Source organism: Anguilla anguilla, chromosome 8, assembly GCF_013347855.1.
Source record: "Anguilla anguilla isolate fAngAng1 chromosome 8, fAngAng1.pri, whole genome shotgun sequence".
In the NCBI taxonomy this organism is placed as follows: Eukaryota; Metazoa; Chordata; class Actinopteri; order Anguilliformes; family Anguillidae; genus Anguilla; species Anguilla anguilla.
Window position 1 is genome coordinate 26,991,643 of NC_049208.1, and position 20,619 is coordinate 27,012,261.

The 20,619-nt window shown below is 44.7% G+C and overlaps 2 protein-coding genes across 6 annotated transcripts in view; one reads left to right on the forward strand and one right to left on the reverse strand.

The window, feature by feature from the left end:
• Positions 1 to 11,168, forward strand: part of kiaa1522 (KIAA1522 ortholog) — a 68,096-nt gene extending 56,928 nt beyond the window's left edge. For all 5 annotated transcript variants that reach the window (XM_035427849.1, XM_035427850.1, XM_035427848.1 and 2 more), the window contains 6 exons: positions 3,126 to 3,281; positions 3,475 to 3,518; positions 3,603 to 3,741; positions 4,335 to 4,442; positions 4,717 to 8,595; positions 8,826 to 11,168. In XM_035427849.1, the coding sequence (XP_035283740.1) occupies positions 3,126 to 3,281; positions 3,475 to 3,518; positions 3,603 to 3,741; positions 4,335 to 4,442; positions 4,717 to 8,595; positions 8,826 to 8,869 (4,370 nt within the window). In that variant the 3' untranslated portion in view covers positions 8,870 to 11,168. The remainder of the gene's footprint in view (positions 1 to 3,125; positions 3,282 to 3,474; positions 3,519 to 3,602; positions 3,742 to 4,334; positions 4,443 to 4,716; positions 8,596 to 8,825) is intronic.
• Positions 11,169 to 11,504: 336 nt separating this feature from the next.
• On the reverse strand, positions 11,505 to 19,411 carry yars1 (tyrosyl-tRNA synthetase 1). Its single transcript, XM_035427853.1, has 14 exons — positions 19,264 to 19,411; positions 18,536 to 18,622; positions 17,880 to 18,026; positions 17,302 to 17,477; positions 16,675 to 16,804; positions 15,970 to 16,050; positions 15,552 to 15,644; positions 15,128 to 15,263; positions 14,865 to 14,950; positions 14,454 to 14,589; positions 13,459 to 13,556; positions 13,097 to 13,290; positions 12,723 to 12,864; positions 11,505 to 12,429 (listed from the first exon to the last, which is right to left on the reverse strand). The coding sequence occupies exons 2-14, from the start codon at positions 18,590 to 18,592 to the stop codon at positions 12,319 to 12,321; spliced, it is 1,587 nt and encodes a 528-aa protein (XP_035283744.1). The 5' UTR covers positions 18,593 to 18,622; positions 19,264 to 19,411; the 3' UTR covers positions 11,505 to 12,318.
• Between the last annotated feature and the right edge of the window lie 1,208 nt (positions 19,412 to 20,619).

The following is a 20,619-nucleotide window of genomic DNA, read 5'->3' on the forward strand; positions in this document are numbered from 1 at the left end:
AACATGCATACACACATATGCACACACACACACACACAGAGACAATGCTGGCCAGCTGAAAAGCAGTATTCGTTTAAAAAAATGTAGGAACAAATGGAGTTATGGCAGACTGCTGGATGAGCTGAGCTTTTCTCTGCTGAGAGAAGTTCTGTTGAATTATTGAAAAGATGTGTCATGGAGGGCCCTACCAAATGCTGACTGAGGGTGAGGTGGGGGGGGGGACAGAAGCTGGTTCTGGGTGGGTTAAAGGTCAGGAATTTGTTTCCATTAAGATTAACTGCTGAGATTACCAGGGGAGCACCTGGGTTCTGTGAAAAAGAACATGTCTGTGTTTACAGCACATGCTGTATTGAACAGCCTTTATCCACAGTTTGGCTGTGAAAACCAGTCAACATTACGGCAAGTTAAAAGTCAAAATACTTTTTAGTTTATCTTCATCATAAAAATCACCAGCACTTAAATCCCTTGCTGAGACTGAGATTTGTGGGTGAAAGAAACAAGGGCTAGTCTTTAATCAGCAGAGACCCGAGTTTAAATTGTGCGATATGTGACCATGTCAAAAGTGGCATGGTTACTGTGGTCAGCACACAGGTGGCTTGTCTTCAAAATGTGCCCTCACTTTGTGCTTTTACAGACACTTAAAACGTGATTAGTCACGTTCTGACCAAGTAACTACCCAAAATGTAAATTGTAACTAAGAATTTACTGGTATGCAAAACAGTGCTGCATATAAGGAAAATAGTGCTTACATGTCTGGTAGTGTAGAGTGCAGGTGCCAGAGATTCACAAATGCAAATATAAAAATTTAACTCTGAATATCAGCGCTGAATATCTTGCTTGTTGGCAGCTCTTGATTGTGTCTGTCCTTCATCACTGCATTAGTGAATCTGAATATGAGATCTGCGGCCCTCTCTTCGCTGCTGCATTTTCACCCACGCTGTGCGAGTGAGGGCAAGAGGCCTTTGGGAATCTTGTCGCCCCGGTGACCATGCACGCCTCGGCGGTTTCCGTGGGACCGCGAGCTGCTGATGCGTCTGCTCTTGTCCTTGTGTTAGAGGTGCAGAACCACATGCCCCCGGCGCCATTCATCGGCTCTGTAGGGAGGCAGCGCTGACGCATTCACGTCTATCCATATAGCTGTTACTTTTCTGCTGTTTCCTCCACTAAACATTATAACTTTTTACAAAAAAAGTGTAGAGTATATGAAAGTCTTGTGCTCTCCTGATTGTGTTTTGTCACAGATATGTCCTTAAAATGTATCCCAGCAGATATAGACTGCAGTGCCTGTGTCCCTGTACTGCAAGGCATTTTGGTTTTGTGACTATACTGCTTGTGCAACAAGGGGACTCCCCAGGATTCCATTCCTTCAGATTTAAGTAACTTTCTGTGAACCTCTTTGCTCTTCTCTGAGTGATGTTCCTAATAACAGTGCTCATTGGCATGGGGCAAAGATGGACCTTAAGGCTTCTCTTCCCCATTTTCTCTATTAAATGAAACGTTGAAGGTTTTTATTTTACAGACTTGGAGTGACCGTCTGTATGAATGTGTGTTTGAACTGATCTAAGCACAGCTATGTTCTTATTTAGGAGGTGTTTGGATTGACTGTGGCTGACAGATGGCTGGTGAGCTTTTGGCTTTGAGGGAGGGTTGACCCAGGGATAGATCCTCAGACCAGTCATTTGCCCTGGGCACCATGCCTGAGTGAGCCTCTTCCAGTGATGTCAAATAAATTACAAAAAAACTAAATGTGCAGTGCGTTTCATGATCCGTCCTCATGGCGATAATCTGCTTTGATTGTTAATTTGTAAGCTTACTGTATTATTTATTTTGTCTTGCAGTGCAATTTACATATCATTGGCCATGTAATTGGTTATACGGTCTAGTGCAAAATTCAAGACGTTTTACTTTATGTTGTAAGTTCACGTATAAAGCAGTTTATTTAATGTGGAAAATAACTAGGCATGGTGTTTAATTGGTAAAAGTAAATTGGTTAAGTAGGTAAAGCAACACTACCGCCTATTTATTCTTTTTACATTTTACTGATTTAATTTGCCAAGTGACAGTTCTGTTTTCCCTATATGTCAGAGATCCTTCTGTTCCCACAATGTTATAATTTCCCTACAATATTCTGGCTCTTACACGCTTTTGTGCAAAAGTGGATGTGCTTGCATCTGTGTGTGTGCACGTGTGTGTGTGTGTGTGCACGTGTGTGTGTGTGTGTGTGCATGTGTGTGTGTGTGTGCACGTGTGTGTGTGTGTGTGTGTGCATGTGTGTGTGTGTGTGTGTGTGTGCACGTGTGTGTGTGTGTGTGTTTCTACTTGAATTGCTGTGTGACTGTGAAAGCTGTTCTGCTGTGGCACAGCCTGATCCACTCCAGAGTGCCATCAGCCTTCTGCGTCAGTTCCCTTTAATCTCTCTTTAATTTATGCAGCTTCTCTCTGCCAAAGACATTCCGCATCACACATCCCAGAAATATTATATTCCCTTTCATTCAACAGCAAAGCAAAAATGGCGCTTCAGAGCAAGCGCCCTGTCCTTACTCCATTAGATGTGGACTCACCTCTGACAGGAGGGACGCACGGCATGAGCAGGGACCATGCACACTATGCCCTTACTGTCTGTTCTCTTATAAAATCAACCACACATCCCAGGACTCCTACTCACAGTCCTCTCATGTCTATTCACAGTGTATGGCCCTATTCGTTTACAGCTGTTTGCCCACAGGTATGGGGATGGAAATGAATTGAAAATGAGTAACTGGTACCGTAGAGCACATTTAGTTTAATTATACTTAATGCATCATTATGTCTCATTGTGTAGGTTCTAAAGGAGACACCTGTCTGTAAGACAACTCGCATAATTAGAATTTTCCACTCTCCTTTTATGCTGACATGCATTTACTGGTGGTGTTCAGGTTACGAGAAAAAAGTCTCTCAAGCTGCAGGTTAACAAGTCTTTGATAAAACCACTTTCTGACTTCCCTCACTTCGGTTCATTTTCCAGCTGTGAAATGTCATGAAGTCCCTTGTTAAAGTGTACCTCACTTCCTGCTGTTCATATAGATTTCATGTAATGACCTTGGGCTCTCTTAAACATGATGCTACCATTTCTTGTCACCCTGCAGCTGTATCGAAGCAGGAGGATGAGAGGAAGCTCACGGTCCACTACACGGCCTCCCAGCACTACCAGGAGAACGTCTTCATTGAGGGGAGCCGGCCTCAGTACCTGGAGGACCTGCACACTGAGGCCCAGGAGGGTCTGAAGATCCTGCAGCAGGAAGGTGAGCACAAATCTCACCCTTCTTCACCGCCCCTGTGAACATGCTGAGATCTGCCTTCGATTGGTCATGCCTTGTACACTAGGAAACTCATTTTAATCTGCTGCACAGTTTTTCAGTTTTTCGATCTGTTGCTTGTTTAAATGTGTCACTCATTTAAAACTAACTTGTTCCCAATTTCTCCCTCTATCTACAGGACACAATAATGGCGCCGATTATGGGGACGACCAAAGTATAAGTGTACGTGAGTTTTTGCATGTCCACCTTATTCGCATCGCTGCAGTTTGCCGGAACATGCCGGTAATGCGAGCCTGCTTTTTACAGTCGGCTGCGGCACGTCTGCAGCCAGAGGAGGATGCCGACGCCCAGGAAAGAAAAGGTTCCCTGGAGTCGGGTAGCACTGCTGCTGAGACGGTATCGACCGGGTCGACCGCGCCTACGCGATCAGCGCTGACACGACAAGGTACGCTGAGCCTGCACGCTCAATCCTGCCTAGCCCAATCGCAGTGATCGTAGGTGTAGGTCTGTAGCATTCCACTCCTGCAGTGCTTGTGGAACTCACTGTGGGACCTGCTGTACCACAACCTTTTCTCCTTCTCTACCCTATGATTAGGCAGCTTATGATTCAGTTAATAAAGCTTCTAAATGCTAAAAACAGCAGCTTTAACAGTGAAAAGTGCAAATGTAATGCCTTGCATTTTGTGAAAATGAGGTGCTGGACTCTATGAAGTACCACTCACAGAATGAGATGTGGAACATGATACTACACAGAGCTATATTTAGCCTTGGTATTAGAACTTTCCCACTGGCTCTTATTCTATTGTTTTACTAACAGGAATCCCATGTGCATTGCACTCAGCTCAAAGTTAAGACTTTCATTTTCTGTGGGGTTCAGATGTAATGAAAGGCAGACATTCGTAATAACAGACAGCTGCAGTTTACTGCTGCATATCTGTGCTTACATGCCATTCCAAGGCTGAAACATCACTGCTGAGGGGCAGCAGTGGACTTGACTGTTTCCCTTCATTTCTCTCCATATATCACCACTCTGGACAGGTTCCACATTCAAGCCGCTCAACCCTGTGAAGAGGCTGGATAAGAGCAGAAAGAGGAGCAGGAGGACCACGATAATGGGAATACCGCACCATGTCCAGAAAGAGCTGGGTATGTCCGAGACCTCCAGGAAATCAACTGAGTATTCATATTCTGCTCGCTGAATTAATTTAGAACTGGTTAGACCTCAGACAGCTTATATAACTGGAAGTTTTTGTTTATGGAGGAACAAAAATCACAGCGGTCAACTTAATTTAATCTGGTAGAATTTTGAGGATGTAATTCAAAGGAAAGGAAAATGTGATTTATTGCATATTTCAATGAAAACAAAACCTGTTTTGTTCATATGTTTATTGTATTATGAATTCATATTTTTACATCGTAGGACTGGAGAGAGGACACTTGTTTAGACAAAATGTAGATGGACAGCTACGGAACGGAGGTGAAGGTATCCCTGGCATCGTAGTCATCCCAACAATCGATGGAGAGGTACCGGTGGCTAATCATGAAGGGGCACGAGTGCACCTCCAAGACCTTGAGGCCCTGCAGTCTTCCAGAGAGGAGGAACTCCTGAAGCATCACATCCAGGCGGTTTACAGGGACGACCTGGTGCTCAATCACAAGAACCCGGGCCTGTCGCCCATACAGAGGCCCAAATCACTGGCCGTGCCGGGCCTGACCACCAGCAACTCCCTACAGGAGCCCCAGGGCCCCGTCATGTCCATTTCACCCCAGGCCACGTACCTGTCCAAGATCATCCCCAATGCCGTCATGCCGGCGGCGGTGGATGTGATCGAGATCAGCCGCAGTCGCAGCCGGAGCAGTGTGCGTACGGTCAGCAAGAGTAGCCTGGCGACGGCCAGTCCGGCCTCTTCGCGTTCCAGCGCCCCGCACGGCCTCTCTTCCGCCAGCTCCAACTGGAGCCACTCGCAGTCTTCTGAGACCATCATCTCCAACTCCTCCACCATCTCCTCAAAGGGCAGTGCCCATGCCTCTAATGACACAGAGGAGGCCGGGGAGCCCTCTCAGCAGACAGGCACAGACCAGGCGAGCATCAGCAGCTCCATCAGCTGGGTCAGCTCCGACAGCACAGCCAAGCACAGGGCCGAGGCAGGGGTGCCCAGCTCTAGGGAGGCAGACGATGCAGAGAAGCTCCACAATGACAGATCCTTTGTGCGCAGCATGTCCATAGTAAAAACCAAAATGCCACCAGCACCACCCAGGAGGACGTACTCCCTGCACCACGAAAAGATCAAGCGGCGCTCCCGAGAGTTCATGGTTACCAAGGGCATTTCTGATTCCAAGGGTGCTGATGGGAATATGCCCCGGGCTAAGGGAGGGAGTAGCCGCAATGCAGTGGAGGAAGCTCTCTCACCGGTTACTCCTGGTAGTGCTGGAAGCCCTGCCTACTCTGCAGACTCCAGCTCTTTGGAAAACTCCAGGTCTTCTGCGGCCAGCAGTCCACTGAGTGCTGACCAGGCAGCCAATAGCAAGGGTACACCAGCAGCGCCTCCACTCTCCAGTGACTCATCCCCCCAGAAACTGCCCTCTCCACAAAACAGGTTTGAAAGGACCATGTCCCCCTCCAGTGGCTACTCCAGTCAGAGCGGCACCCCCACGCTCTCTGCCAAAGACATCTGCCCTCCCTCCCCGGAGAAAAAGAAGGCTCAGCCTGTTAAACCAGAGAGAGCAGGCGCCCGGTCATCCCCTGCTGCATCCATCTCATCCTCATTGACATCCCTGTCTTCTGGTGCATCTGATCCCACTCACCAGGAGGCGCCAGCTAACCACCTGCCCGGACAGATTCCCAAGCCTTCCCCTCCTGCTGTTGCAGTGAGCACCAAAGTAACCCCTGCGCCTGCAGCAGTCATGCTCAGGGACATGCTTGACATTCCGCCACCCCCGAAAGTCAAAGCACCTTCTCCCCCGCCCCCCGAGACTTGGATGCAGAACAAACGCACATTTGAGTTGTTATGTGGTTCAAATGCCTTCGTCGCCAGGATTGCTGCACTGCAAAACCAACCGCAGAGAAAGGAACCCCTTCAGGTACAAAATCCAGATGCTCCCAAAGCACAAAGTAAGGAGCTTAGCTTAGTTGGTACACAACCCCAAGAGCAGGAAGAGACAGCGGTACTGTCTGGACAGGAGGAGTGCCCGTTGCTAAGCAAAGAGGGGCCTATGTCAGCACAAAAACCTGATCATTCAGTGGAATGTGCCAGTGAGTCACTGCCTGTAAGGACTGAGGCAAGCCTGGAAGTCCAGATGAAAGAGGATAAAAGTTCTGTAGTTGAAGAGAAGGAAAAAGCAAGTTTAGTGATGCAGAGACTGGAAGATGAAGGTCCAGTCACCCAGCAGAAGGAAAAAGAAAGCCCAGTAGTATTGAAGAAGGAACCTCCTCCTGTCATGAGAAAAACTATTCCAGTGGTACATATAAAGGAACCAGAGAAGGTTCTGGAAAGCCTGTGTGTGCAGCCAACAGAGACTTCCATAGAGGTGAAGATCCACACTCCCCTTCAGGAGGAGATGTTTGCTGTACAGAAGGAAGAAACTACCCCTAATGATACAGGCAAGAGTCTCATTACAGAGCAGACATCTAGTCTTCAATCATCCATGCAAACTCTTTCAGTAGATGCTCCCAAACTAAGTGGGGTTTCTCCACCTCCTTCCCCACCCCCTGCCCACCATCCTCCACCACCTCCTGCAAAAAAGACCACTAACACTTCAGTGTCCCGTTCCATGCTGGAGGACAACATGGAAACCCCAACAGCAGAGAGCTCTTGGCCTCCTCCCCCTCCTCCAATGGTGGAGTCATCTGGACTACTCTTTGAGGAGCAGGATGATCTAGACTTCCCCCCACCCCCACCCCCTATTTTGCAAGACCCTCTGCTTGAGAGTGTGGAGGGCTGTCCTGTTGTTACTGAGATTCATGAGTTCTCTGTGACCTCTGAAGGATCTATTAAAACAGAAGAATCAACCCCAGAAGCTACTAGCAACCCAACCTTGATCAATTCGTCCCATTCAGATACTTCTGTATATGTTCAAAAATGTCCTTCCCCACCTCAGTCTTATGAGAATAATGACTGTTCTTCACAGAAAGACTCTCTTCTGCAAAATGAACTCTCTCATCCAGCACAGGAAGGCTCTCTTCTCCAAAAGAAAGTCCTACCTCCACCACAGGATGTACACCATCTCCAAGGAAAGCCTGTTCCCACACTCCAGGAATACATCCCACCCCCACCACAAGACGCTCCACCTCTACCACCTACAGAACCTGAGATGACCCCATCTGCTCCACCTGTAAATTCAACCCTTGAACCCTCTATAACCCTTCCTCCTCAATCCTCTATGAATGCCCCCTATGCACCCCCTTTGCCTGTTGAAAACCAGACTTCTGTGAACTTTAGAAGACATTCAAGTTTTGCAAACCGAGCAAGCAAAGACCAACTGTCGCGGACTAAGAGTGTACCCATGCCCAAGGAGGATGCTAACATTCCCCTGGTTACACCTTCCCTTCTCCAGATGGTTCGCCTACGTTCCGTCAATGTTGGCGACGAACAGGTTTTAGCTCCATGTGACGATGGCAAACCCGGCGATGGAACCAGTCCCAGTCCAGACCAAAACCAAGGCCAGGCTTTCAGCCAGAGTGTGCCCCAGAAGCCCATCCGCAAGTCCCTGTCGGTGAAGTCCCCAACTGGCACTGCCGCCTCCCCCTCAATGCGTCTGCAAGAGGCCATTCGTATGAAGACAGCAGCTATGTCTTCCAGAGGTGGGCTCCCAGCCAGGCTCAGCCTGCGCTCCCCCGTGTCTTCAGCCAGCAGCGGGGAGATGGGGGCACGCTCCCCAAAGTTACAAGAAGAAGGAGATCTTCAGAAATCCCCAGCCTCTACTGCCAGCTTTATCTTCTCCAGGAGTACAAAGAAGGTCGTCATTGAGACGCCTTCAACAGCCGAGGCCCAATCCAACCTCAAACAGAGCCTTGTGGCCGAGCTCATGCAGGTCTCTGACCAAACCAAATTAGTGTCCGCCAATGGCAAGCCCAGCACCCAGATGAAGAAGCCGGGAAAAGTGCCTCCGCCTGTCGCCAAGAAGCCAGTGCATGGACCAAACCTTTCTGATAAAGCAGTGCACTCCACTGAAAACACAGGGAACTTCCGGTGCGAGCTGAGCAGTTCCTCTCCCACGGGGACTGAAGCCAACGGACAAACTGAAGGAGTGCAACCTGCTGGCCAGCAAGCACAATCAGAGGAGGTCCAAAACACAGCAAGTAAGAATTTGCCATATTTCTATTCCACATTCCAGTTTTATTTTTATCTAGTTCAATCTTTGGTTAGATTGTATTTTAGTTTTTTGTTTAGCAGCTGTTTTAGCATATTTTCCAGCTATGTCATATCCTTTAAAGTTACATTTAAAGAGTACAACCACAGGGCCCCGTTGGGGAACTGGACCGAACACTAGCAACTAAGTGTTAATACTTTTCCCCTATATCCTCTACAGGTCATCAAGAAACAGCGAACACAGTAAAAGTGACACTTGGCTAGTGAATCAGTGTCCATCCCATGGGGAATGACCAATCAGAAAATCAGGAATACTCAAGAGGACTCACAAATGCACACAGAGAGACAGAGATCAAGATACACACCGAAAAAGGAGGCAACTGAAAGACCTCAATGGAAGAAGTCTTATTAAAAGCCTTAGCCTTAAAATGGCCTTCATATTTATACAACAAATGGTGTTGGTCTTTAAATTCTTTAATATTATAGCTTTATTTTGAAGTATTTTTCTAAACTGTAGAATCTTTCTGCTCTGGCAACACAGCAAGAAGTATGCTATTGAGTAGGTGTACTCCAGTTGGATTTTATAAATTCCCCATTCCATATTTGACTGCAAGATTAGGTCGCCATCTTGTGGCTGTAATGGGAGGTAACCACTTCTGCCAAGTTCAGAAAGAGAGAGGGCTAAGTCTGCGTGCTTTGTCGTTATGTTCTTGTATATACCTAAAACTGTATTTTTTTCCTAAATAAAATATCACCTGAAAAACATGCACTATTCCTTTTTGGAGTGTAGCTGAAATAATGCTAATCACATAAATTTTTGTTTAGTTTCTTTCCTATTATCTACCCTGAAAAGCAAGTATATTGTTCCAAAATTTTATCCATTCCATTTCCATAATTTATTTCTATCGTATGGTTAGTGAAATAGCTAAATACATAGCTATTCCGTAGCTTATTCCTTTATTTGTAGTGAAATAAGTAGTTATATATTACACATTTTTATATCACTCTTTTAAGACTTAACAAAAAGGGATAATGCATATTTTTTGGAAGAAAAAATCAAATATTTGAGCTGTCAATCAAGAAAAGCACTTTGTAAGGTAAATAAGCTGCACCACGTATGCTGGAATCGGCATGGCAGTGTTTCAGTTGAGATGATATTATGGTTCTGATATTAAAATTTAATTAGCTGCTTCATAGTTTAACTCCAGGGCAGGAGTGTACAAAGCATTGTAACACTGTTAACACTGACAACACAAATGACAGTGCTTGGGATATTCACACATTTTTTGACTTTCTCATTTTATATTTGTATGTTCTATTTTGAGTATTTTGTCCATGAAATTAATGAGAGACTACTTTTTCAGTATGTCGATATCAGGCGATGAGCTTGATATATTATTTTGATTCAGTGTTTCCTAAAAACTCCATTCCTGTAGCAGGTCTTCACCACTGTGCATGCTGGCTTTGGACAGCGCTTGGTCTGGGATGGACATGTAGCTAGAGCTGTAAAAGGCCTGCCTCTTAGAAATCAGGTGCCCCTGACCACATGTAAGTGCATGCAGAACTTTTCTCTTGAGGATAATATGCAGACGTTCATATCAAACCTGCGTGCTTCTGTGCACTTGTATGAACTTTGTACTTTTATATGGTTCTTTTAGTTTGTTTGTTTCACTGTTAAAGCACACGGTCATTTTAAAGAGTCTTGTTTGCTTCAAATGTACAGATGCATTATGGGATTCAACTGTCCCTGACTGCACTCATCTGGGTATTTGGACAGGGCTGCAGCACAGAGGTGTACCATCGGTCTGTGACAAGTTTGTCCCACCATGAGGGAAACCAGGGGAGACAAACTGGTGGCCCTGGCCATAGATGTAGAAGTCCAGTCCTTTCTATTCCCTAATGACCAAGTATATGCAAGATTTGTAGGTTTCAATCAGCAAGCAATAGATTATTCAAATGTCGCAAACAGGTGGCGTAGAAATGGTTCAGCCTCACTAACCTATTAGGACCAGAGATACAGTGTGAAAACTCTCAGTTCTTAATGATCTGGAATGCCACACCCCAGGGTAAACCTGTTCCAAACAGGTCCCACGCACAAGATTAGCATCCCACTGCAATTTCCATCACTTCTACAAGAACATTATATTGTGGTGTCATAAGCCCATAATTTCACTAACTGCCAGAGAAAAAAACAGGGATGGTGGTTCGAATTTGCTGTAGAAAGGGGAATTCCCAAAAGGTTGTGACATATGGAAGGGCCAGAGAAGCATGCAGAGAACCGTTTGTCCAGGTTTACTCCTTGCAACAAGTATTAAATTCAGTTTCTTTTCTACTGTATATCCACTGGAGAACTGTCTTTCTTTGATGCAGTATTGCACAACTGTCCTGGCAAAAATCATTTAAATGAAAACATGTTAGCTTTGATCTTGTCTTCCAAGGCTAAAATTGCAATACCTTCTGCCTTGGAAATATAAATTTAATATTGAAAAATATACAATGATAATGTACAGTTGCTATGTCTTTGTTAAGAAAAGAGAGTATAAATAAAATTCTTTAGAACTCATGTCTTGTAGTTTTGTTGTGAAGCATTAAATAATTATGTGGTGTTTTAAGAGATTCATGCAACTTCAAGAAATATAAGTTTGCTGTATATTCCTTGCTTTGTGATCAATCACTGACCTTTTTTCTATCCACAATAATCTCCACTGTTTGGTCTAGATGCCCATGTGACCTCTGGGCCAAGCTTAGTTTGTTTGGGGGGGTTTAAAGCAACAATTCCAAAGCCTATTTAGAGATTACATATTTATAAAGCTTTTAGCATGGAGTTTTCTTTGATATGCAGTCAAGTGCTAATTATATGATAATTTTCAATGTATTAAGCAAAACAGAGAAACAAACAGAGTATTACAGCTGTTTAATAATGTAAAAATCGTGTTTTGTGGAAGTGATAGTTACAGTGAAGCCCTGCAATTGGTTACACAACAATGATATATCCATCGAAAATTATTAATTTGTATTTTAAAACTGAATTCTGTAGACTTCTGGTACAACCTTCCATACACAACTGAAAAGCACTGAATGCCCGATCTTGGAGTCGATGGAAATGAAGACACACCAAAGCTTAGGTTCCTGTTAGACCAGCAGCATACAAATCATCCAAAATGTGTTCAGCTTTACTGGAATGCTTCAGGACACAAGACTCTTTGGTGGGGTACAGATGGTACATGGACTACAATTCCCAGTGATTCAAATATGATAAGTGCTTCTGAGGGGACTAGCTCCAGGCTTGCATGAACTGCTCCATAAGCAACAGGTAGATAGAGTTAATGGACTACAATTCCCACCAATTCAAATATAATAAGAATAAACATGCCAGTTACACGAGCCCTGAATGTACATAAGATCCTTATGCACAATGGTATTGAAGTGTACATAGTCTGATTAAACTATTCCGTGTTTTGTTTTGTATATTATTTTCTATAGGAAATAATGATTGGAGAGGTAATACCATGGTAAACCTCAAGGACAGAAATGGGCCCTAAAGTCATTTAATAGCACAGGAAGTCATGTTCAACTGTATACATTAATTATAGGTTTTCGCACCAATTCCCCTCCCCCTCTAGCCGCCACCTTTCATAAATGGTCCTTCCTGCCTGTGTAAGCCCAGTTGTCATGGAGACCGGAAAATCCATCAGGCTGGTAGATGGAGGGGTCTAGCTGATGTTCCCTCCCTTCAGTGTTTTGCAGGTGATCTGTCCAAGTTTGGTCATGAGATCCTTCTCGTTCCACTGAGCCACACACTCGCCTGAGATCTTCATGTCCACCTGAGGTCAGAATTAGACGATTGGGTTGAGAACACGAACACAAGAACCACCACACAGTCAGAACCACACACCAGGTCAAAAGTGCATGATTAGCAATCAGAAAAATATGGTCAGAGATCAGAAGCATTACAAATGGAACAAACCAATGAAACAATTCATGGTAAATGCTTGTGAATACTCACAAATCAAATCTTTAATAAAATAGTTATAGATTAGCACGGACAGCATGATGCTCAGTCCAGATCCACCTTCTTGTCTCATCTCACTTTGCCAAACTGTCTGTGCAGGCATACCTGCAGCTTCTCGAACACCTTCTTCTTTGGCTTCAGTTCATCATCTGGTTTGCCCGCCTCGTAGCCTTCCACGAAGACGCGTTCCCCTGGCGATGAGCCCTCTGGGGGGTCCAGTGGCTCTACCCTCCTAGGCTCCCCCTCGCTGAGCCCCAAACGAACCAATCAGAGAAGGAGAGTCAGTTCCCAACACACAATACGGTGGGGGGAATGTTTATTGGAGTAGGTGAGACAATTTTTAATGGAACAGAGCAAGCAGTGAAATAGAATGAACAGGAAGGGTGAAGAGAGGAGGTAAGAATGGGGAAAGGATATATAAAGGACGAAGAGCAGGAAGTTGGGGGACAGAGAAAGGTGGAGAGGGGGAGGAGACCCACACAGAGGCACACAGCAGCATGGCCTGGGACTCTACACCCCTCATCTTCTGTGGTTTGAGGTTGCACAGCAACACCACCAGCCGATCCTGCAGCTGCTCCTGGGTAATGTAGGCCACCAGCCCGCTCACCACCGTCCTGGGCTCCGCCTCCCCCACGTCAATCTTCTCCAAGTACAGCGAGTCAGCGTCCGGGTGCTGAGGGCAGAATGTAGCCAATCAGGGCAGAGGTCGAGAGAGTCAGTACAAGACTGCAACCAATAAGGTGAAGAGAGTAGGACACAGTAGGAGTTGCTTCCGAGATACTAAATGCCCACACTAAACAGATCATCAGTCCAGGAATGAGACCATGAAGTTCTCTCTCACCTTTTCCACACTGACCACTTTTCCCACACGGATGTCCAGCCGTGAGGGAACGATGTCATCCTCCTCTGAGTTTTTAGGGTTTCCTTTTGGTGCTCCCTCTGTTGGACAAAGAAAATTTTTATTTTTATTTAACCTTTATTTACCCAGAGTAGGTTCACTGAGCAAGGATGCTCTTTTGCAGCAATGCCCTGGTTCACACTCATACACATTCACACCTGGGAGCTGCCCGGTACAACCACAATCCTCTATTGTTGGCCACTGAGCAGCTCCACTGGGGAGAGAACATTTTTTTAGCAAATTTAAATCAGGGGATGATTAGGTGGCAAGTTTTTGCGAGAGCCAGATCTGGGATTTTATTAAATACAATAAAATGTACAATACTTAGAAACCAAGACCAAAAAAATTCCCTGAGATATTAATTTCAAACATAGACTTGTGCTAGCCTTCAGGCGACACCAAATGTGTAAGCCAGAATGACTCCACACATTTTTTTTTTTTTGGTGGCGGGGGGGGGGGGGGGGGGGGTGGTCAGAGTAGAGCCCTTCACTCACTCTTTTTGGAAGGGTCAGAGTAGAGCCAGACACTCACTCTTTTTGGAGGGGTCAGAGTAGAGCCCTTCACTCTCTCTTTTGGGAGGGGTCAGAGTAGAGCCAGACACTCACTCTTTTTGGAGGGGTCAGAGTAGAGCCCTTCACTCTCTCTTTTTGGAGGGGTCAGAGTAGAGCCAGACACTCACTCTTTTGGGAGGGGTCAGAGTAGAGCCAGACACTCACTCTTTTTGGAGGGGTCAGAGTAGAGCCCTTCACTCTCTCTTTTTGGAGGGGTCAGAGTAGAGCCAGACACTCACTCTTTTGGGAGGGGTCAGAGTAGAGCCAGACACTCACTCTTTTTGGAAGGGTCAGAGTAGAGCCAGACGCTCACTCTTTTTGGAGGGGTCAGAGTAGAGCCAGACACTCACTCTTTTTGGAGGGGTCAGAGTAGAGCCAGACACTCACTCTTTTTGGAGGGGTCAGAGTAGGCAGCATTGGTGAGCTTCTTCAGTTCCGGGCTCTCAAACTTCTTCCTGATGGGATCCAGCAGCTTGTTCAGGGCCACCTCCACAGAGGCTTTGAGGTCACCTGGGTGAATGTGCTGCAAGCCAGGGCAAGAGAGTTCAAAGGTCAGTGGTCAAGAGAAGAAAGCCCATGCTTTCGTGAATATTACATTTTTAAAAAGAAGTGCCACCATTTAAAACAGTGGCTCTCATCCATCTTTAAGTTACCTGTAGGTAAATTCTCTTAAATTAATTTACGTATTAATCATATCCAGGCCAAATGCACTGTTTAATTGCACAGATCTCCAAACATTTTTTTTTTTTATTCTGAAAACAACCCCAAGAGTGAAACAATATTTTATATACACAGTACCTCTGCTGAAAAGTCCTGCTCCAATTCCTCATAAACTGTATAGGTTTTGTCTCCGCCCCACTTCTCATCCCTCTTGACGACAAACTCTGTAAGGGGGGGGGGGGGGGAAGGAAAGTGCCACAGGATAGAAGTTGCAAATGGATATGGCAGTTTGTGAGACAATGATGTAACACAGTGGAGGAGAGAAGCTCATTTTGTCCACAGATTGTAATGGCTCCCACAGCCCTCACTGTGACAGAACTGCCAGAGAGCAGAAGGCTCACCTGCATGCAGGGGGAAGAGGACGTGTTTGACGAAAGACAGGACCCCGTTGTTCTGCACGTTGCCAGGTTCGCAAAAAGCCTTCTTCAGCTTCTTCTTCACTTCCACTTTATTGTCCAGGAGGTCGATCTTTGACTCCTGAAGGCCGTGTGACATGGATAGAGAAGGTTATGGAGAATTAATTTCATGGACTGTGTTGACTGTGTCTGACCTAATCACACTGCGCATCACAGAAAAAACCAATGGCTTCTACACAGTAAATTAAGAAAAGTTCTGTACATGTCAAACATTTTATCTGCTATAACATTAGATCTTTGATCAGGTCACATCAAAGAAGTGAGAAGGGTATTTGAATTCTGTCAATCTTTGTGATGAATGTCCCAAAAGAATACCTTGCAATCAGACATCTTAGTGTCTCTGACTCACCTCTTCCGAAGAGCTCATCTTCCCCCCTGTGAGTCCTGGGACCATGGGGTTCATCATATGGATCCTCTTGGCATAGCCCAGTGAGGGGAGATACTAAGCATGGGAGACAGCACAGTCATTAACCAATCAAAATCCCAGAATCATTTACCAATTTCTACTCAAGGCTAAAAATCTGTGATATCTGAGATCCTGAGAACTACTGCATTGACATAATTTGGTGGACAAAAGTCTTATTTCAGTGCTCAGAGTTCGGCACCACCAGGCCAATGAGCAAAAACAAACATAACGGCTAGGCTCACATTTGGCACCGATACTATAAAATAAAGTATGGTTCAAGTAAACATCAGTCAAACAACTAGTCAATAGTAATGTTGCTCCAACACAGATAACTACACGGAGAAGCCAAAAGACAGGCTACCTTCTCTGCCAGCGTGAAGATCTTCCTCTGGTCTACACCCCCAAACTGGGCATCCACTTTCAGGTACTCCTCATCCAGAGCCTGGGACGAGGTGAAGAATGTGATCAATTAAATGTCATTCATTCATTAACCCAAAATGTTACCTGCGGGAAAACCAATTCAGAGCTGCATGTGTGAAAGTGGCTTTAAACACAGGGAAACTGGCACAGTGCCAGTTGACAGTACTTGTCACAATGGCGATACCTCAGATGTCAGTACACGTAAAGACAGTGAACCTGTTCATTTGCCAGTTGTGAAGGAATACGTGTCAACATCTGTGAAAGTGAAAACATTCTATAGTTATATCAATAACCATAGTCTTCAAGCAATGAAGATGTCCCTGTGTCAGTACTTGTAAATGTACTAAATGTGCAAGCATGTCACTTCCAATAAAAAAAAAGGTATAGCAAAGTTCATTCAGATGTAGCGCAGATATTGGCCAGTATATTAACATGTGAAATCTCTTTACATGAGGAATTTAACTTACTAATCATGTGACTGTTCAGACAAATCATATGACTGAATCAGGAAAGGTATTTAAGATGCCGTTGTTATATGCCATTTTAAGTGTGATGAAGGGCCTGTGTGCCCGAACATCACTCACTTCGGTGCATTAAATGAATGAATGGAACCCCTGCTTGTCTGACTGAAGGTATAGGTCAGTACCTGCAGCCCGGGGTACAGAAGCCCACTCAACAGGGGGTGCTCCACCTGCTTCACCACCTCTGCCCCAGCCTTCTTGGCGTCGTGCTCCGTGACCACGGAGGAGAGCCTGTACACATCCAGGGTGTATTCTCTGCAAGCGAGGACAGGACCTTTAAGTAGCTTTCACTTCACACAATTCTTATGTCACTATGCTCAGCAGCCACTGTTTTGCCCCACCACAACGCCACAATGAACCTTATCATCAAGGTTATCTACAAATAAGGCAAATAGGAACAGTAATGGAGGTTATCTTATCTGTAGTACTCTGAGAAATTTCATGATAACTACACACCAACTACACACACCTGTACAGAAATAAAAACATGGGTTTGACCAGTATTGCAAAGTTTCTGCTTGGGTGGGGAAGGGCTTGGTCTGGATATTGAATATCTGTATTTCTTAATTCACCAAGGAGCAGTCAATGTGTGCACGAGCAAAATCTCCAAGGAGCTACACAGAATTATTTGGTATTTTCCAATATAAAATCTAAATTTCCAATAGCAATTAGAATCTTGCAACAAGAAATAACCAAATTCATAAATGACCTAAATTCAAAGCTGGTGATCCCAGGGGCCAAAGAGTCCTGACCTGCTCAGCTGGAAGTCTGTCCCCTTGACGAATTTCAGCTTTTCTAGTGGCACACCGATACTCTCCAGCATAGCCTTGATCACATGCTCATAGTACTGCGTCCTGAGCTCCAGCAGCTCCCATGGAGCCTTCATGTTGTCCAGGTAGGCATGCAGGTCAGCAAACAGAATGGTCACCTGCAGGGATTAGGATTTAGGATTTTATTAGGATCCCCATTAGCTCATGCAGAACATCAGCTACTCATCCTGGGGTCCACGCAAAACACAAAAACCTGACAACAGATAAGACACTTACACACTTACAGGGGGCGCACACAAGCTCAGATGCAAGACACAACTAGAGCACACAGGCAAAGAAACCTGACCTAAAAAGCCTGCCACAATCTGGGCGAACTTCAAACCCACATTTGTTCAGCACTGGTCACAAGGAGACTGCTTTTTGCTCAAACGTTGCTTGACAGCTATTCATCCGCACGGTGTCCTAGAGCCTCACTGGTCAATCTGGCCTCTGAACAGGAAAGAGCCTGCTCAGTTTACTCAAGTCCTTTCTGTAAAAAATCTCCACAAGAGGGCACTCACCTCACACCCGGCCTTCAGGAAGTCAGCGATCTTGGACATGGGCACGAAATAGGCCACATGGGGCTTCCCTGTGGTGGCGGTGCCCCAGTACACCTTCAGCTCTCTCTCCTTCAAGACCGTTTTCAGCTTGTCCTCACCCAGAACCTCCTGTGGACAGGAGGAAGAAGCAAAAAACAAACAAAAATAGTTAGAACATCAGACACCAACAGCAGAAAATTGAGGGTCTGCTCCTGAAAGGCTGCTTCTGTACTTTATGGCACTACCAACACATCCAGTTATTCCCACCATATCCAGTAATTCCTAGCCGATTCTGACCTTGCTACCTCCTGCTTTTCCAGTTTACTCATCTGATATGCAGCCTGTAAAATGGGTGGGTGTTCCAGATCGGCTACAACCAAAAAAATCTGTCTAAATTACAGAAGTTTTCAACATAAATTTTTACACACCTACACAGATCCACACGACAATAACCATGCCTGCTGTGCATGTGAATATTACATTAGAGATCATCTGCTGCGTCAAATTCATTACTTGAGTACAGTCATTTTCCACCACTCGTCTGGGTTTCTACAGGGCTATTTCCACCCTGGCTCAAAGGTGCATTACTACAGGTAACACACGGAACGAAGCCCATCTGGGAGAGAAAGGCGTAGCACCTGCAAATTCCTGGTGATGAGATGGAGCTTCTCCTCTGGACTCAACTGATCCCCCATGGTCGCTTTCCCGTCCAGTCGCAGCAGAAACTGAGGAAGAATCCGCGGTTATTACTGCAGTATGGCTCGTGAACGCTAAACTTCCGTACCTTTGTGTTCAACAGCGTTTCACTGAAATGTTACGATAAATTTCATTGAATGAATCTTATGCACACATGCCGATAATTCGCTCAAACGTGTTTGAGTTATTTAAGAGCAAAGTGTAACGTATGTAATACAAACGTATTTATATCATTCTCAAACACATAATCAATTAAATGTGCCATACCACCACAAACATTAAACAAACCTGTTCTGTCACTCAGCAACAGCATGATGCATCATTAGGCTGATGTAATTCTAGGTCCATGCACTGTAATCACCAATTAGTTAGGCGATGTGAATTGAAACTGAAAGTTTAATCCACTGAGTAATATCCCATTATCGTTATTTCATACCATCAATAAAATTACAAATTTCCAGGAGCTGGAAACGTATAGTGCTACGTAGCAGTTTACACGCTGAATTAGCCTGTCTAATGTTAGCTAACCGGCTAGCTAGCCAACTGAACCACACGAACAATATCTGACAGATACTACAAAACGTTATAGACACCTATCTAGCTCAATACCAACTAGCTCCCTATATGTGTGAAAGTTAGTGTCTCAGAGCCTATATAGCAGAACACTTACATATACAGTTGAATCGCCGGTGAAGCCTTCCTAAAACAGAAAGCTGACTTCAACGTGCCGGTGGTAATGGCTCCTTCACTGTGCCAGCCAATGTGTTGCATCAGCGATGTGCAAATAGCTGTGTTCGACTGCAAAGTCTGGAAGGGAAAGCTATCGAGTACCAGAATAATGATCAGTTGTCAATTTTGATTACATCAACCCATAACATCCGATTCCAATCTAAATTCCCCTGTTTTACTTTTCAGCAAAATCCATATGCTTATTTTTGTTGATTGTCTTTAACTGAACCTTTTTTTATGGAAAGCATCTAACTGCAGATTTGTTTGGATCCTCGGGCCGTTTCCAAAACAGCTTACTTGCCTACTATTGAGTATTCAAGATGTATACGTACAACTTGTACGCTGCTCAATGGTAGGCACGTGAGCTGTTCGGGGCATGGCCTTGGTGGCCCGTGCTGCAACCATGTTTTGTAGATCTGTTGTCCTGGAATTTGAAAGAGCCTTCAAAACAGGTATGAGAGGCTACAATACTGGTCCATAAAATTGAGATTAATTTAAAGAAAGTGGAATATTAATACCTATGTTTTTGTTGGATTTTGTTTAAAATAATGATTATGGATTTGATTAATTTAATCTTTTTTGAAAAAAAAAATTATCTGAGCAATTATACTTGCACAAAATAATATAGTTATCCCATTTAGTGAACATACATTTAGCTAATCTGTATCATTACTTTTTTGCTCATCTTTATCATGGGTGCAAATAATTTTGGATGGCACTGTATAAACTTACAGTTATAGCAAAAGCCTATATTTAGCCTATATTTTATTTTCTATTAAATAGGAAATGTGGCCTTCAGCAATTTTTAATTTGAACAAATCATGATCATGAAGGTGGAATGAGATAAAGGAAAACATTCTGTATTAACCTTTGTTGTGTCCCATGACAACCGCTAGATGGCGATATAGTCATTCCATTGCTCCCGAAGTTCCAATATGTATGTGAAAGATACCGTCGGAAACTACACCCGCAATGAGTTCTCAAAAAATGAGTTGTCTCATTTCTACTAAGTATTGCTTTAAAAACAAACAGCACTTGGGTCTTGAAAGCTGCTGTTTCCTGTCTGGGAGTGATACTGATCAGAGGTTTGCGCAATCGGTTATTCACGCTTACCAATGTACAGTCAATCTAAATTCTTCCATCCATCCATTATCTATACCTGCTTATTCCTGGTCAGGGTTGCGGGAGGTGCTGGATCCCAGCATTCATTGGGCAAGAGGCTGTCCATTGCAGGGCACACACATCATTCACTCACACCTTCTTGCTGTGAGGCAACAGTGCTACCCACTGCACCACC